General features: G+C 33.7%; 2 protein-coding genes across 4 annotated transcripts; one reads left to right on the top strand and one right to left on the bottom strand.

The window, feature by feature from the left end:
- Positions 1–1,099: 1,099 nt before the first annotated feature.
- Positions 1,100–4,565, bottom strand: LOC141714263 (uncharacterized). Its single transcript, XM_074517794.1, has 5 exons — positions 4,435–4,565; positions 2,461–2,623; positions 2,139–2,409; positions 1,605–1,928; positions 1,100–1,419 (listed from the first exon to the last, which is right to left on the bottom strand). Exons 1-5 carry the CDS (start codon positions 4,563–4,565, stop codon positions 1,100–1,102), a joined length of 1,209 nt encoding a protein of 402 aa, XP_074373895.1.
- Positions 4,566–9,822: 5,257 nt separating this feature from the next.
- LOC141710737 (uncharacterized) lies at positions 9,823–16,349 on the top strand. Of its 3 annotated transcripts, none has more exons than XM_074513273.1 (4): positions 9,823–9,934; positions 13,494–13,653; positions 14,195–15,011; positions 15,876–16,349. In XM_074513273.1, exons 2-4 carry the CDS (start codon positions 13,514–13,516, stop codon positions 15,918–15,920), a joined length of 1,002 nt encoding a protein of 333 aa, XP_074369374.1. In that variant the 5' UTR covers positions 9,823–9,934; positions 13,494–13,513; the 3' UTR covers positions 15,921–16,349. The 3 variants fall into 3 exon arrangements, with proteins under 3 accessions (XP_074369374.1, XP_074369372.1, XP_074369373.1); XM_074513271.1 differs by having other exon boundaries at positions 14,183–15,011; XM_074513272.1 differs by lacking the exon at positions 9,823–9,934 and adding an exon at positions 12,422–12,589 and having other exon boundaries at positions 14,183–15,011.
- Positions 16,350–19,192: the final 2,843 nt, after the last annotated feature.

Raw genomic sequence — 19,192 nt, 5'->3', positions numbered from 1 at the left:
TTTTAAAAGTTAGAGCGGATCCCAAAACTCTTTTTCAAATTTAAGATCTATCCTTTCGAAGGGGACTTGAATACTCGCTCAAAAATATAAGGAATCCGGCTCTGTGGTGTATTTTATATTCACAACGAGGTTGCTATTTTGAGAAAACAATTTGATTACTTGCCCAACGTTCGGGAAGTAAGTCCATCTAATTGAGTCGGCATAAGCGACAGGCCGGGGTACGGTCTATCAAGGTGTAAGAGGTTGGGTGACAGTCCATCAACGCGTGAGTGGCCAGGTAATGGTCTAGCGCGAGGTCCTAATGCGGCCAGGGTGATTGTAACGTCTGAGAAATTTACGTCTGTATTATATCATATTTATAATAAATTATGTGTGTTAATGTGTCATTTATGTGGAATTAACTGTCAAACCCTAATCGCTATGTGTTACGTGCATTCTGTGCTGTCCAGGTATTTTTTAGATATTTTTTCAGATATTTTATTTTTCATTTATAGCTTTCATTTCAAAAGTTTTACGACCCGAATCATGATTTTAAAGCAGGTATTTCAAATAAAATAATGGGCCTTATTTTTCACCAAACGGCTTTTACCATCGCAATATTCTGAACATCTAGGTATTTTATAAATTTTCTCATTTTGCGAAAAATGACTTTTCTGGGCCCCATTGGATGTTAAAAACCCCAAAAAAATCACATTTTTATTTTTATAAAATTATAGGACTTTCATTTATACCATTTCTTTGTATTTTTTCATTATTCATAATTTTTGGGAAAATTTGGCATATATATTGTATATATAAAATCACCACCAAATAAAATGGTTACACCACCAAATGGCTGAAATTTTTTCTGAGGATTAACCGCAGCCATAATATCACGAAAGGAACGATCTACATATTCAAAAGCATGGCGATGTTGCATTGGTGCCTCATCCCATATGACCAAACTTGTATTTTTTATTAATTCAGCAATGTCCGATCCATGTTTAATGCTAGCTATTGAACAACGATCTAATTTGAGAGGAATGTGGAATCTGGAATGTGATGTTCTTCCTCCTGGTAATAGTGTAGCAGCAATTCCAGACTGATGCAATGGGCAATACTATTTTACCTTCACCGCGCAAGCGATAACATAGCGTGTTCCAAAGAAAGGTTTTACCATATCCACCACTACCGTAGACAAAAAAAGGCATCTATTACCCGTATGTATTGATTGTAGCACAACATTATAGATTTCCAATTGCTCTGCATTTAAATATGAAAAGTATTTGTCATGCTCTTCCTTCATAAGATTTTTGTCATACCCAGTTTCTTCCTCGATCAAACGATTAGTAGAATATTGCATGTAACTTTCCTCTGGAAATGGCATATCTGGATAGTTTTTCAAATATTTTCCTATTCCATTAAGTAGCTTTTCAACCTCTGTAAAAAAATGATAAAATTTGTACTGAGTATATTAGCAATTGTCAAAATAAGATGGTCTTGTATTTAGTGATTCTGAAATAAAAATACAGAGTTTAAATATATTCTGAGTATGGTGTGATTAAGGAAATACATTCAGAAATATTTTGTCACTTTTTTATTAGTGCAGAATGACTGTGGTATACCTGTAAGCGCATAATTCTCTAGATCAACATCATTGAGATTCAAATCTTGGTTTCCAGATTTCTTTCGTATCAGATACAAAATATCTTCAGACAAAGGTTTCCAGTTTTCACTCCATAATTTTGCTGGATCTGCTACTGGACAATTATTCAATATAAACACAAACATCGAGCGAAGCTGCTGTGGCATTGATGACTCTGCATTTTCTTTAAGGGCATAATGCCACTGGTTATCATCTTTAAGCAGGCCAAGAACATTACAAACTTCTTTATAAGTAACATAGACGCGACGATCAACTGTTCTAAGATCCTTGAATGATGTTGCACCTTAACTACGTTATAAAAGCATCCGAAGATAAAAAGAATCTCCTTGTGATGCATGCACCTCTGAAAATCGACCAATGACCATGCCTCTCTCCCTTTGTTTCCAACTACATTGTCCAGGCTGCCACGTAAAGCCTCTTTGGAATTCTTGATAAGTAAATTCTAGAGCATATGGAATGTTCTTGTTTGCAACAAACTAAGCCTCCAATTTACTCTTTCTATTAGATGCCTTGCTCGCAATTTCTTCAATATTATCTGTAATATTGAAAATTACATTTTTTCTACCTTCATCATGAACAGGTAAACGTTCAACAGAAGGATATTGATAGTGAATATCGAAACCTAAAATCCTCCATGCTGCTTCTGAAGCATATACATACCTTTCATCAAGATAATGTCTAATCTCATCAATATTTTGAGGGGTTCTTGCAGCAGTTGCATTACCTTTTTTTCTTCGAATCAACATTGTAGCATTATCATGACCCTTCAAATAATATTTAAACAAATATTTTAGGGATCTTGAATTATTGCAGACCTCAAGGTTCATGTGACACTGAAACTGAAGCAACAGATCTCGATTATATGGAACAACAAATTGATTGTCCAGGTGTTGTTTACTTTTGAGCACAGTCCTGTTTATTTTCCTTCGACGATAAACAGGGAAGCCGCAATCATCAAAAAATGTATGATCATTATACCTGATTAAAAAATATAAAATAAATTGACTGCTAAACTAAATGATGATAATATGATGAAGAATGAAGAATGTCAATTTTGCAAGTCTACTCTGTGTAAAAAAATAAAAATGATATTTTACAAATAATTAAGGATTTTATGTCATATATCTATAATTTGTCCTTAATATAAATTGATTATATTACATTGAGATTCTCCGGCTGAATTGAATCGAGATTGTGCAGTCTGAATAGATGAATTTTACGAACACGCCACTGAGTAATATTTTAAAGATATGACATAAGTCAGGAATAATTTCAAAGATTTGGTCAATCTTTAAATACGGATTTACCTAATAACTATTAGACACGCCTTAGACTTGACAATCTTTTAGTTAAATAAACCGTGGAAGTTTAGTCGTGATAAATAGTGGAAATTGTGGTTGTCTATATGTCATAATCTTATATGGTTATTGTGTTTAACTTCCTGCAACTGCAAACATTGTCGCATCACTATTATAATGATGTCCTTATCTCTCTACATTAGTAATTCTATATTAAATGTTCCACTCTTTCACAGGTAAATTAGACTCCACTTTTAAGAAAGACGGCTTAATGAATGGACGATCTTGATTATAAGAATTTTGGTTTCATTCATGATAGTTTTAGGAATTTGATTATCACCAATATGAATGAGTAGGCTAGCATATTAATAAACTGAGACGATGTGAGAAATTTATTTAAATGGATTCTTAAATAACTTTAATGTGATAGTTTTGATCATTTTGTAATTGTGTTTATAGGATATTAATAGAGTCACCTTTTTGGAAAATGACGGAGAGTAGGAAAAATCCTTTCCACATGGACCGTGTATCATATAAGTTCTTAACGACAGTGTAGGCAACATCATCTGTATCTTGGTCTGAAATTTCTGCAGAAACTAAATTATCAATCTGCTCAATATTGTTTGGACGATCTTTTGGGTGCAACCAAATCAACATATGTGCATGAGGTAATCCCCGTTTTTGAAACTCGATGACATATATAAATGTGCACAAATTTATAAAAAGATTAATATAGCATTGTGTTAGATTTAAAATAACGATTTTTAAAAAAAAAGCTATAACAGTATACATCCAATGCATTTTCCAAAATAATTCTTATTCTTAATTAGATCAACCAACTAATCTAATTTCATTTTAAAAACCCTTGCAACAACATCTGGTGCATCTTCTACACCTACTCCAGGTAGGTGATCGAGTATATTTTGAATTTCAGGCCATTTAGTATTGCATCTCATTGTGAGAAAAAAGAAGGATGACCAATACTTCTACAAATAGCTAGTGAATCTTTAAAGTATTGCGACATATATCGACGCGAACCCGTGAATGTAGATGGCAGAATTATGTTCTTGCCTAGAGATGTTGGATTTGCATCACCTTTTCTAATTAAGTCGCGAATCGAATTATACAAATCTGCTCTAATTGTTTTTTGGTTCTTCTTGACTCAGTTCAGCCTATATTGTTCCACAGCTGTAAAGGCATCTACAATGTACTGCTGCCATATCGACCACATAAATGTGGTGTTAAACCTGCAGCAGAATTATTTGATTAAAGACTAATACTTATTGCATTACAGCTGTGAGAAAGGGTAATGCATTATTAGCGTGATTAAAAAGTTAATAATAAATAAGCAAGTTTTTAATAATGTAATTGTTTATTGTTTATTATAAAGCACACATGGTAAGTAGCAATCAAAATTGATTATGAGGTTTTATGTCAATTAGCGGGCACATGACTACATTTTTTAGAAATGCGATATTAAAATTTCATTACCTTCCATTGCTCTGATCATGAGCTTGCAAAGCATAAAATTCGCGCATTGACATATAACACCTCTGTTTTGATTCTTCATCATCCTCATTGTCATCAATAATTTTGGGCGGTGGTCCTCCGTGTTTACCCATTAAGGGAATTTTTTTTATGAAAACCAGGATTTCCATGTGGAAAGAGCAAAGGATATTGCAATGGCATGAAATTTACATTGGTTTCAAATACACGCTGGAGCTGTTTATTTGATTTCTGGACCGCAATATCTCATATGCCGCAAGAATCTTCCAGGTCTCCTACAATTAATGCACCCACTTCGTTAGATGGCCTCGTCGTATTTGGGTGTCCTGATGCTGATCTTGTAGAAACCAATTCCAATTCTACTTCCTCAGGCTCATTATTAAGAAAACTGGTCCCTTTCCATTCTGAAAGTTTGTACTAAACTATTATTTTCATCAATGTCAGGATCAGTCGAATCACTACCAGGAACTGCCTTTTCCCTGTTCTCTATTTTATTTTCAGTATCATACACATACAACTGATAATATTTAGGCATCTCTCCCTTAACTGGGCATATACTCCCAATTAAATGATAATTCTGACCGCCTAATTTGAATATGTAAGGAACCTTCCTCGGTTTTGAAAGGCATATGTCATAACCTATTTGTTTATTCGAGGATTTAACTCAACTCAAATAAGAATGTAACAAGTAAATAGTGGATCTACCGTTAAAGAGATCTCACAAAGTAACATCTGTCAAAGGATTCAGAAACAATGTTCATCTACAAACTTGAGGAATTAATTCACTGGAAGAAGTTCAAGAAATTGATCAAGCCTCGGTGATATAAATCAAGATTGTGAATTTAATCAAGTGACAGAGATCTTGTCAGGATATCAGATAATTACAGAGATTTAATCTGAAGAAAATCAAGATTATCAAAGTCAAGATATGAAGTAACATCACAGAATTTAGTCACTCATGAACCAGACAGTACATCGAGTGTCAACATTGATGTAGTGGAATTGATTCATAATATTCAGAAGATTTTCAGAAGAATGGTTGTTGTTCAAGAGTAGTATTAATTCTCTATTAATTAATTAAGTCATATAATTTAATTAAGAAAATAAATTATATTTGCAAAGATTAATTTATTGATTAATTGAATTAATTGATTAATTAATCCTGAATTAATATTAAGAATTTTCAGAATTGTAATTGAATTAAAATCAGTTTTAATTCAATAAGACAATTAAAATTGAACTGGCATGACAATCTGGATTGTCATACCGATTGTCATGCCATGCCTTTTTCAATTGTCTCACCGAAAGTTCTAGCAGGGAGGAGATAGTCTTGCCAGTTCAATTTGATAGTCTTGCTAGCTCAACAGATTGTCTCACCGATTGTCTCGCCAGTTCATTTGATTTCTGTTGATTCATTTATTAAAAGACAAGCAACAGAAGACATTCAATTATTAAACCTACTCAAGAACAAGAAACAGCAGCAACCGAAAAATATATCATTTCTCAAACTGCAACTTCAAGAACATTAATTTCTAGCAATTAAAGTTAAATCCAAATCACTAGAAATCATTCTCTTGTTCTTGTGTAACTATCTAGCGGATCAAAATCCCTAGAATTTAATCTCAAATTGCTTTTAACATTTGATTCTTTTTATTGTAAAAATAGAAAAAGTTCATGTCGAATTTATTCTAGATTTGTGATAATTAATTTGAGATTAATCCCTTGTAATCGATACCGTTGTTGTAACACCTTTCAAGTTTAATAATATTTTTATTTAACTTGAATTTTGTTTCAATTTTTTTTATTCCGCACTAAATTCGATTAAACGGTATAGTTTGTATTCAACCCCCCTTCTACAAACATATTGGGACCTAACAGGTTTATGCTATTTTCAATTTTACCACCGACTGAAGTGAATGCAAAAAGGTAGGCACTGCATGTTTGTTTGATTTATTGTTCTGTTCCTAATTCCACATTAATGACTTGCAGTAAGCACATACCTTATCGGGCCTTCCCAGATCCATATAACATTTCCACATATTTGCTTGGCCTTGAAAAACACATATTAGATTTGGAACTGCATCTATTCATTCTTGCTCCTACTAAACAAATACAAAAGTACTTTGAGTAGATCATTAAATTTAGGAGTTTACCATTATTTGGTTCATTATAATCTTCTCTGTCATAATCACTTCCATATTCAGAAGGAATAGCTGTGCAAAATACATTATTGAGTGTTACTGTAAATTTATGGAATCAGAAATATATATATATATATATATAATAATTTTATTAATATAACACGTACAATTTTCATCGTCCTCAAATTCATTCAAATCTACATTGTCAAAATATTCCAACAAGTTGCGAGTTTCTGAATTGGAACGGGTTTTTTTTATTCCAGATGTGGATGCTTCTCCGGGCGTAGATCCTGTGTATTTTATGTATTAGCATTACAAAAAACTTTGCGGGTAAGTAAGTAAATTTCTGTATTTTATAGTTGCTTAATAAAAAAGACCTTGTACTACCTTTGAATTGTGTATATATGGTAGATGGTGGTAGATTCCAGGACATTTGACTGGTATGCAATGGCGTTGTGTTACTTGATGAACCATCATTTGCTCTAGAGACATGTATCCCCGGACTAACATTTCATATTCATAAATTACAAAACACTTTTTAGATTTCAAAAATTGAATAATATATTTATATTTATATATAAATAAAGGATGGTCTATATACCTCCTTAGTTTACAATATGAAGTCCGCTCCGAAGGAGAGTTCCCGGTTGGATTGCGGACTACAATTTTGGATTTTTCAGTGTGTACTCAAGCGAAACACAATCCATTTCACAAATTTTCCAAATTCATATACAAACCTGGTCCAGTGGTTGCACCAAGTCCCCGTTGCAGATTTGTTACCTAAATAACAAATAAATGTATATGTTGGCTTGCATTATCTGTTACACATCCAAAGTTGAATGCCGATTTACCACAAATGTGTATTCTGAATTTTTATCTTAGAAACGAACATGTCAAGATCAATTTGTTTACAAATTTACCTGAGAAAATAGGTGTTGTATTCATTGGAGTTTCAGTATTAGTTGTGGCTGCGACACTGGAGGCAGCTGTCGACATAGGTGATAATATAATACATAAAGATTTTAATCTTAGTTTAACATTTAAAATCCAAATTTAATTACCAGATGTATGTGTTCCTGGGAATTGAGGTCTTGCTGCATAGCGTGAAGGAGCAACATTGGTGTCTATTTGTGTCAAACCCGCATGTTATCATTAAAATTACTACTTATAATGGCATTTAATTTACACGTAGAAATAAAGAGATGTCCTTTTTCAACTATGGGAAAAACCACCATGGGGTTAGGAAGATATAATTTTTACCTGAGCGCATCTGTGTCACACTAACATGGGACGTATGTGGTGTTCTTATCGCGTTAGGCAAATCATGATGAGAGGCATAAGGTGTCTCTGTAAAATTTTGGGTTATCAAGATTTATTTCACATTGATATTGTACAGTGTTATAATGGATCACCTCAGATAGTTTTACAAACCTGTAATGCTAGTAACCGTACTTTCTCTTAGATTTTCAGACTTATAATGCAAATTCAACCTCCTTGCAAAAGTTGTCTGTGTATGGTTGAGCACTATGATTTTCAAAAAAAAATCTAATTAGTGTAAAAGACATATCCTGACTTGTATGTGATAGTTTGGGGTACTAATGTTGCTTAATTTGCAAGAATACCATTTTTATTGTGCAAATTGTAGAAGATCTGTGCATTATTTACATTTGGTTTTGCACCTGAATCTTTAAAATAAGGAACATAGTATTGTTAGAAATTATTTAATAGTAGCGGGAATTTTGGGTTTATGTATTATGGTTCTCACCATAACTATCATTCTTGATTTATTGCATTTCTGGTGCTAAGTTCTCAAGTCCTTGCTCCGAGTATGGAACGCTCGAACTTGCACAATGTATGCCTTTGTTTTCCTTTGTTGCGATATTTGGATGAATCTCAGTTAAAGGATCTGCACAGATTCAATAAATGCTTTTTAATTTTTGACCTCAAATGGTCATAATAGAGCCTTAACACATATATATTGCGTTACTCACATTTATTGAATATTTTAACTGGCTTGATAGGCCTGCACTTTCATCCGAGAAATTAAGATTCATATTGCATCTTGATCCTTGACCACCGAACTTGTCAATAGGATTTAAACGCCCGTGCCTCAAACCTGGTAATCTTAATTTTGTGCCTTGCACAAATGTAATTGAATCATGTTAGAAAATGCTTCATGTTTTAAATTAAACTACTTCAAAAATTGTATTGGCATATTATCATCCCATTGAGATGACCTTGTATGTTGTCATTGAAGAAGGTTTCACTAATTTAAAATTTTGTATATTGTAATCAGTTTATTCAATTCACTTGTCAGCGAAGATCCTAAATGGTCTGGCACTCCGGTAACGTTCTCTAAGTTTTGAATTTATATATTGGCAGTTTGCCCTTCACCACTGGATTTCTCAACAGGAACTATACGTCGTTTTAATGCTATAAAAAAAAGTTCAAACCTGGAATCGTAACATATCAATATAACATATTAGGTGTTTAAAGTTACATACCAGGTTTCATTGAAGGAGGTGATAGTTGTAAAGGTATTGGCATATGCTTATTACCTACGAACACAAAAGATTATATGATATTAAATCAATTGAGACATAGGATGTGACTTGAGTCACTGTATAGAGAGAAAACGTAAAACAAGAGATAAATAGGAACTATATATAACCTTGAGACTTTCCATCTGCTTTTATATTCGTCTCATTCTTCTCCATTACTATCTACCCCTATGAACCATCAAAAAATAGCACTAATAGTTTGGAAAGCATAAACCAGATTCAAACTCCTTTGTTTTACAAAGGGTTGAAATCGAAGATACTTAATGTCATGATTTTCAAATCTAAATGTAAGTTACAGTGAAACAGGAAATTAGTTTGTTATAATTGAGTAGATAGTGTCATTCCGACAAAGTAACCGCTATAGGGCTGGATTAGTAGGACCATTTACCCGAAAAAATTGTTCAAATTACTATAATGTCCTTGAAATAATTATTTTACAAAAAATCCTGAGAGTGAAATAGTAAATTCAAATATTCATTCACTAGCAGGAATTAAGATATATTGATTAAAAAAATTGTCACAACAATATAAATATAAATAAAATTATCGAAAAAAGACGACGAAATAACTTGTAAATTCCATCTTGTATATCATAAAAGCCATTGACAAAAATTGATAATTACATAATAGTCTGTTATGTTACTATGTTTACATAAGTAACAAATCGAAGGATCTACGGTTTTGTCTGGGCTTAAACATGTCCCTCCAAGTTTTTCTTGTTCTGTATCATCAGTCATCAATCATCATCCATATGAAATTTGTTGTCATCCCTTTAAGTCTATGGTATGCTCTCCTGTTTTTTTTCCAGTGTCTGAACTATTTATATCTCTATATAAACATGCACTTGTTTATTTGTACTTTCTTGAGGATTATATTACATGGGTATTCATTAAATTTGATGTATTTTACTTTATTTAAGTATTAACTGCTGTAGTTATACTATGATTGTAGGACGACTGTTAGGCATATAACCTTTTCGGGTTCGAGAAAATACTGAAATAGTGATAATTATTTATATTGGTTATTCTTATTGCATATATGTTTTTGATTGGGATATTTAGAGTGTATATATACAATCTGTTATGATTCATTTCTTTGTTATTGATTGTCAAACCTGTTATAAATGTATTGCTTAAAATATGAAACTCGGTAAATTAACACAATATTGATTAAATCATGGCAAATGATGATCATGTGCAGAAAACGGACTATTTTTCATTCATAAACCGGACTGGTCTATGCTAATATGTAAATTATGCTTATCAATATGCCGTCAGTTGAGAACCCTTTTTTTAGGATCGTTGGGGCCCAAAATTGCATAAAACACCTTGGTGTTCTGTTTTTTCATACAATAGCTGGTTTCCAAAATACGAACTCAAGACCGCTAGCTGGGTTAAAAGAGTTCTAATACTATGTTGAGTTACCACATATATCAAACTTTATGGTGTTCGGAATAGACCAAGAGAGAAGAGATACCATTTTAAGTTACATTGAAATCCCCAGCTTAACTGATAGCAAATTTTGGAGTTGGACTGTGATAATATAGAGCTAGGTTATATAATTTTTTGGTTTAAGAATTAGGGATAATTGTATATTATGCATATACATATCTTAAAGAAAATGTGTACTTTTTATTCTTCTTCTGATTCATTTATTTGTTACTAATAGTTAAAAATGGTAAACAATATTGCTTATATGTTGTTAATGTGCAGCGAAGATTTGAATTTCTTTCAAAAACTGTCGTGGTCCATGTCAACAGTCAAGTTACTTCCTCTCCTAGGAGTTGAAGCATTAGAAGAAGGGCTCAATATGTGTATTATGTTTATTAATATACCATTCACTTGAAAACCCTTTTTTTTCATAACCAGGTGTCCGGGCCAACTTACACGCACCTCGACTAATCCTGGAGAGGGCTAGCACAACATCCAACCCCCATGACCCCCTACTTAAATCAGTGCATCCACCTGGAATCGACTAAAAACCCGTTTCTTGTTCACCCCTGGTTTTCAGTTATTTATATCTTCACTTGAAATAAAATATTCATTCCGGGAATTCAAACTCGTGACTGTTCTATCATTTAGACTGTTAGAGTTCTGATGCTATGTTAAGTTACGGGCTCTCCCAAAACTAAAAGGCGTTTTGGAACACCACTTGGTCTAAAGAGCAGTAATGCCAAATTAAATTTCTAGGTCTAGGAGTAGGGCATAACATTCATATGTATATAGGTTTTATCTCAGGTTATCTTAATCAAGAACCATCCTTTGTATTTTGAGTTTTTTCCCAGTGTGAAGTTGAGTAGTTTGACATCTGTTTAAGAGTTTTGATTTTATTGTATCATTTTCTTCACACCTGATGTTTGCAGTGGACAGAATGAGTCCTGGATTTCAAATTATAAGGATTTATGTGTTGTGGGGGAAATATTAGATCTACTAAAAATAATGAAAATAATTCAATGTTGTCAAAGTAGCCACCTACATCCCTAGGACAAATCCCTAGGCTGCTCTTTACACAAACTTACCAAAATTTCAAATAATCAACTCCAACCTATCTTCCAACTGTGACAGCTCACAAATCCAAAATAGAACTCCTATGCCTACAGGTAAGGTACTTATCTTTCACAATTCGAGCTGCGAAACGAGAAACTCTCCTAGCCAGTGTAGAAGAACCTTGGAACAGATGGGAGGTTCTTCCTTGCAGATCATATAGAAAATTGCCATAAGTGAATATAGGATGAGCAACATTAAGCAGTTTTTTTCTCTACTTCCTAGCTGCACACAGAATGCCCCTGTTCCCTTCCTCAACGAGCCAACAATTTTTTTTCTCTCACCAGGCAGGCCATAGACACTCTTTCTAATAGAAGCAATAAAAATCAAGTGATTGTGTGACCCTTCGTGCATCTCACAGGAGCTAACTTTTATGACAGATTTTTTTAATGAACATGCTATACTGAAGTTCAAGCAGCCATACATTGTAGCCAGTAAGTTCCTGGGTATGGTCACTGCTAAGATATCGAAATATTTATGTACGAAAATGCTTATTTTCTTATCCCTTTTATGCTGTTTTGGCATTTATACGCAGTGTTAGAGAATTGTGCTTAGCCTAGAAAAAAAGGTAGGCGTTTAAAGAAACCAGTAGAAAGTTTTTGTTTTCAGTAGGAAGCTGCCTAGGCACGGATAGTTGGGCCGGTTTATGTGGGACAAAAACAGAAAGTAGCGGTTTCTTAAAAAAATCTAAATATTTCTTTAATAAATTAGCTTAGGTATCATTTTCTTAATCGAGACTAGGGCTTTATGATTTCCGCCGTCAATCTCAACGAGATTCACGATCCCACCACCGATCTCGCATCAGTTCTGTGCCCACCACCTCCAGAGTGATCTAAGCTCATCATAGATACCAAACATTGAAATTACTTCGCTTTTTTTCTTCTTGCATCCTAAAGTAAGTTTTGTTGTTAATTAATTTGTTTGCCCAATTGAAGAAAATTAGGGTTGTTGATTTCTTACAACCTCTTGCAGTAACGGAAGGCTATATTATATGTGTTTATATATATTTTTTTCTTCTGCACTTTAAGTTTGTCTTAATTCCTTGCGATCTCTTCACGTTCTTGGGAAAATTCTGCTTGTTTGTATATATTTACTTATGTTTAGTTATTTATATTTATTGGCACATGTTTCCTACTCTAGTGCATTTTAATTGCGTGGACGCAAATTATTTGATCCGTTTGTTGGACAGAAATAATAATTTCTGTAATTGAACTGCTATTTTAGGATTCAGAAACGAGTTCAGATTTTAAATGCAACCTTGGAGGAAATTTGAAGTTGATTTTTTTTGTTTTGTTCCATTTTCTTGTCATTGATTTTTTAAGCTTCGGCAATGTTCCTCCGATTTCAATTTTGTTGTGCATAAGGATTGTTTTTTCTTTCTTAATTGCTTGTCTTCATCGCATTTTTCTTTTGCTTCTATATATAAATATTGTTTTTTCATCATTCATTTTATATCTCTGTATTCCCTCTTTATGTTAGAATCTATTTCAACTGTGATGCGGAACTTTTAGAAGGCAGTTGTTCCTCCCGTCTGAAATTTTAAATTGTCAAATTGATCAAGTCTTTAGTTCTATGGAATCTTTTAATGATAAACATTTCAACTTGTTGGAAGTAAATTGTAGGGCAGTGATGGAGATCATTATTCTCAACATTTGATTTAGTGGCTCTGATGTTTGTAACTTTCTATTAGGTGGTGTGACTTGTCACCATATATGATGATCTGTATCATGACATCCTAAGTAACAAAATTTGAGCAGTCACATTGGTATCTTATATGTATTTTTTTTTTCTTTATCCAGGCTATCCCTACATCAGTTGGATGGATATTCCAGCTTCTACTGGGGATGGTACGGGTGGCAGCAGCAGTAGACCCACAACCAGTCATGGCACTATAAAATATGATTCAAAAGAAGTGTCCAATCTTCTTTGTGAGGATGATCCTGGGCATGATACATACAGGTATGACTTTTACTTGAATTTTGACACTCCCTGATTCCCATCATATGATACATTTATAAATAGTGTAGACACTAATATATTACACTTTTTCTTATTTATGCGGTACCTCTTATTCTGTGTGGACATTATTTGCACTACCAGGCTTTTAATGCATAATTTATGTATCAAGGAAGATATGAAGGGATTTGAGCCTGTGAACTCTCCCAAGTTTAATTATAATCCTAGTGTACTGTATATTTATGTGTATTAAATACATCAGAAATTTCCTCCCAGTTTTCAGTAAAAGTGACTTTCTGATTCAGTATTCGTTATAAATGTGTCCCACCTCCTATTTTCGATTTAAATTATCCTTATTGGTTTTATATCTGGGACCAGCAGTAAATAAACGCACACTCATCTGAAGCTCAATATATTAGGTCTTTGATATGAATGATTGAAGTTTATAATTGTAGATTACTATTATTTAATCTTAATCTTGTTTGGAGTTCTGGTATTTAAGTCACCAGTTGATTTTTTGCAACTAACACAGTTCTCTGGTTAGTGCTAATATTGGAGGATCTATGACTTTTATGGGAAGCCAGTTACTGACACTGGATGGGACATCCAGAGAACCTGGTGTTCTAAATACAGTAAGACCAGAACCATCATCATCGTCAGTCCAGTCCTTAGGGAGCAGTGAGCTGATCCAAAGCATTACTGACACATTAATTCAGATTGTTGAAGAAATAAAACAGTTTCCGGAATTGTTTGCAGCTTTAAGTGCTACAAACGCACTGGTAATCTTGCAGTCTTTTGTTGCTGGTTCTGTGGGTCCTGATGCTCGAGCTGTGTCATCAAGACAGTTAGGTCTTGTTAATGATAATTTGATGCTGATCAGACAGAAATATGCTGAGGTTGCATCTTCATCAAAGTTACCTCATGGTGCTGATTCAGGCGGTGTTGGTCTGTATAGGACTGACTGTAGTAATGTTGAACTAAATGTTTACAGCCTTCCGTCAGGTGAAAAAGATCAATTTGCTGACAGTTACAATAAAGAACCAAATTTAACCATGGGTGGAGAAACAAAAGAAAGAAACGATGGAAGTAAATTTGTTAATAATGAGGTAGATGACAAAGATGGTCAGAGAATGGAAACCACTGATGGGGACAGTTGCTTCAAGCATGCGCTTGCAAATTTAGTTAAGGAGCTTCTTGACCCAATATATATCAGAGATCAAATTGACAGAGATACTTACAAGAAAATTGTAAAAAAAGTTGTTACGAAGGTGACTTTGAGTGTCCCAAGCACACCTCAGACGCAAGAAAACATTAAAAAATATCTGTCTACTTTTAAGCCAAATATCTCAAAACTCGTAAAGGTTTGTGCTAATCTGCTGAAGTTAACTAAATTTCATTCTTTATTATCCATTCAGTTTTAAATCTCTGTTTCAGAAAATGCATTCATGAGGTTTTTTTCGGTTTGTCTTCAATTTATTTGGGTCTTTTTGTGCTAGTATTAAGAATATGGTCCTAGTTACACAAGTAAATTCTTAAAACTATTTGACGTGGTGCTTTTTGTTAATGTTCGCCCAATTTCATGTACCATCTAGTATCAGGATCTTAGTTTCTTGGTTATTGTCTTTAGTTTCATTTTCGTTTATTATTAGTAATCTTCCGTCACAGCGAATTGAAAATCATCAGGTTTTTCCCAAGAATGAAATTTTAGCCGTGGATATTTTCTCTTTGTAAAGCCCGGGTGTAATATTAACTTTTTTTTTCATTTTCAGATGTGAATTTGAGAAACTATTAGAGTTTTGTCCAAACATAGTCATAATTTAAGCACTATCTAGTTGGAAAATGATTTGTATATTCACTTTTAGCTAACTATACCTGTGTGAGCAAGTAGTTACTATGTCTAATGTGTTATATCTTCTACTGGCATGACAAATAATTGAATATTATACTAAAATCTGTTCAAGTAAAAGAGCACAAAATCCTTGAGTAGTTTACCTGCTTTGGAGTTGTTTGTTGAACATTGCATGTCTTAGATGCTTGCATAATCCTCTTTCATCGTTGTCTGATACTAAGTTGCTTTTACATTTCTTAGATCAAATTATCTGCGAATTATGATGTTCTGTATTATCTACGAATCATGATGTTCTGTTAATGACATGAAACCTCCATCTTATAGTGTAATTTAATATATGAGGTTTCTTACTATCTGTTTGTTTCTTGTTTTGCAGGATTACATAAAGATATTTGTGAAGGAAAAAGCAAATTTAGCTTGAAAGTTTGTTGGGCTTATTTGTCATTTATGACTTGTTGATCGTACCTGTAATTTTAAGTGATTGTTTAGAAACGCGACCTTTTCATGTTTTTTCTAAAATTATGTCATCCGGGAATATTGCACTTGGTCGTTTCTTGAAATTGCATGAACTTTTGAAAAGCTAGTTTGATTTATTTTAGCTTTAAAACTGATGAAAATTGCGAAGCTGGTACAGTAAATTTGGTGGGGGGTGCCCACAGATGATTGGTTACTTAGGTGGAGACTCAATTTGTATGTTGCATACCCATTGGATCATTTAAGTTGCTTGCGCAGATGCAAGGGCCACAATGTTTTGCCAATTTTGCCTTCTTCAGTTTTAATATAAGCTGGTCCAGGGAGGTAATTGCCAGATGTATCTATAACTGAAAGAGATGATACCAGGGACAGAATTCGTAATAGCCAATATGTTATCAGACTTAAGCTTGAATTTGATTATAAAGTTTGGGTTTTACATCGAATTCAGATGACTGGTAAATTTTGAATTCGAAATCAGCTTAACAGACGTTCAATTAGTTCTCTCGTTAGTACTTAAGTGAAGTGTTTAGTTGATAATCTTTGCATATAAACTCAAAGAGAAATGCTAGTCCCAAAAATTATTTTAAAAAATGTTCCAGTGAAATATGCTTTATTATCGATATACTATTGTGATTATGAGTCTCACAAATAAAATAATGTAATGTATTATTTTAAAACATTTTTAGAACTACTTTTGCCTACCTAACACTTAGAGGGATTAAAAATTATGTTATCTTTTTTTTTTGAACTAGAAATATGTGCGGATAATCTTCCAATTCATTTTTGTTAGTTATATTTTCTAATTTTAAAATTCATGGTATGTTAACATGCCTTTATCAACAAAAACTAATATCATAAAATTAATACATTGATGCATTATTTTATCATAACAATGTCCAGGACACTAAGTATCCGAGGAATCATCTGGATCCAGTGATTTTACTGTAAGAACAACAAGACACAAGTCTGTGTCTGTAACTGAAGGATATCTTGCTTTGTCTGGGGTTCAACTTGTCTGAACCAGTTCTTTAATGGCGGACTCACTCTGTGATTCACATACTTGTTCACCACCAATCTTTTTTCTCCTTTTGTATACCCTTGGAGTTTCTTGTGAGTTCCTTAATTTTTATATGTTATATACTCTGTTTCTTTTTGCATATTTTACTATATATCTGCACTTTTTTGTTACTTTTTTCATGGATATATAGTTTTATTGTGTTCAAGAACTGGGGATCATTGTAAATTATGCTTACTTGTTTTGAGTGAGGGAATGGTCTTGTATATGGAGTAGTGGTGAATACATATAGTGATATGCAAGCAGGAGTATAACAGCTAAATAAATAAAAAAAGGCTTAATGACCTTTTCGCCCTTAAAGTATGTATCGTTATACCTGTTAGGCCCTAAAAGTAAGAAGTCATACCTTTTAACCCTTGAAGTATTAGATATCGTTTCTTTTAACCCTTTTCGGAGATAAAACGACATATCGGCCAATATCGGAGGGTAAAAACGTCTTTTACTAAGAAAAATGGTTAAAATGTATGAAGACCGATACTATAGGGGTCAAAAAGTATGATTTGGTTAATTCTTAAAATAATTCTTTTTTATGATAAATGGACATTAATGACTAGCAAATTTGATCAATATGAGCAAATCCAAAAAAGATCTGATCCAGCTATGTGCATGTCAGTTATAACTTGAAATTGTCTCTTCAGGGGCATTATTTCAAACTTTTCTCAAGAGATTGATTTGCAAAACCAGGTAGAAGCAGGCATCATCAAGGTTTGGCCGTGGCCATGATCAAGTTATGGGAAAGAAGTTCCATTGCAAAGATCGCTCTGAAGCGTGGAGTACAGCTAACTACAAGTGAGAGAATGGCTGAAGATATTAAGGTAACAAAATTATGGCTGAAGATATTAAGCGTGGAGTACAGCTAACTCATATGAGGACTTTCCACCTTTCTCTGGCGCCAAACACGAACAAGCTGTGCCGTGGTTGTGAAGTTTATTTTTCCAAACTAAACAAGGTCGTCGTAAACAAATTCCCTGTACCACCTCCCCAAGTAACACATGGGAATACAAAAGCCAGCTCTGGTGAGAGCAAGGAGCAAGAAACCCCGTTGATTAAATCAAACAGTGTAATTTCTAAGCTATCCTCTTTTAACTCGTTCAGACGTTTAAGCAATTTACAAAGCAAAAAAAGTATGAAACAGAAATTCAATAGTGGACATGTATCTCCCATTCCAAACAGAAGTCTAGGAAATGAAAGCTCCTCTACTCACATTCTTCACCTTCTGTATATGAGTGTTCACAAAATGCATCTCCTCTATCTTGCCCTATAGTCAATTCTCTTACTTCTTCCCTAGTTTCTGTTACCTCAAGCCCTTCTCGCCCCTTGTCTCTCACATCAAATTCAGCTGCTCTTGCATATCCTTATATCATTCTGGATGATTCAAAGAAAAAAAATGACAACCTCAGCAATGAAATATCAATATTAAGGCAACAGGTAAGTTCATGAAAATAGCGAAAGTATTTAGGCTTCTTTAACACATCTTAGAGAAAAACTTATTACAGTTTTATAGCTTTTATGTTTCCAGGCATGCGTGATTTCCACATAGAGGTGGCCACTTGTGCGGTTTCGAACCGCCCGCCCGGGACCGGCTCGGCCTAAAACCCGGATTTATTCGGCCCGGTTCGGTCCGGTTCAAAACCGCACAAGTCGGTTGACGTCACGAGCCGGCTACGAGTTGGTTAACTAGAAACCGGGACCGAGTCCGCACGGACCGCACAAGAACCCGCAGTCTGCGAGTAACCCGCACGGCCCGCGAATAACCGCACAGCCCGCGAACCCCCAAATCTCACTACTCAATCTCTACAAAGCAATCAGATGAATATATAACCAAACTTGGCATATTAACACAAAGTGACATTGAGTTTCCAAGTAATTCAAAATATTGACCAAGAATGAGATAAAACATTCTTTTCTTTTTCATTGTACACGTTTTTTTCTTGATTTTTTTTCTAACTACCATATTTATATCATATAATTATAAATAAAAATTAATTTAATTTACAAACTACACCCCATTCAAGAAAGCTTAGTCTGCATAAGGGTTATAAATTTAAATTTATAAATTTAAACTCATAAAATTTATATAAGGTGCCGTACTCTTTCAACCAAAATAATTAAAATAATAAAATTATTTAACCAAATAAGACGGG

This window comes from Apium graveolens, chromosome 3 (assembly GCF_009905375.1).
Source record: "Apium graveolens cultivar Ventura chromosome 3, ASM990537v1, whole genome shotgun sequence".
In the NCBI taxonomy this organism is placed as follows: domain Eukaryota; kingdom Viridiplantae; phylum Streptophyta; class Magnoliopsida; order Apiales; family Apiaceae; genus Apium; species Apium graveolens.
This window is presented reverse-complemented; position numbering and strand designations above follow the sequence as displayed.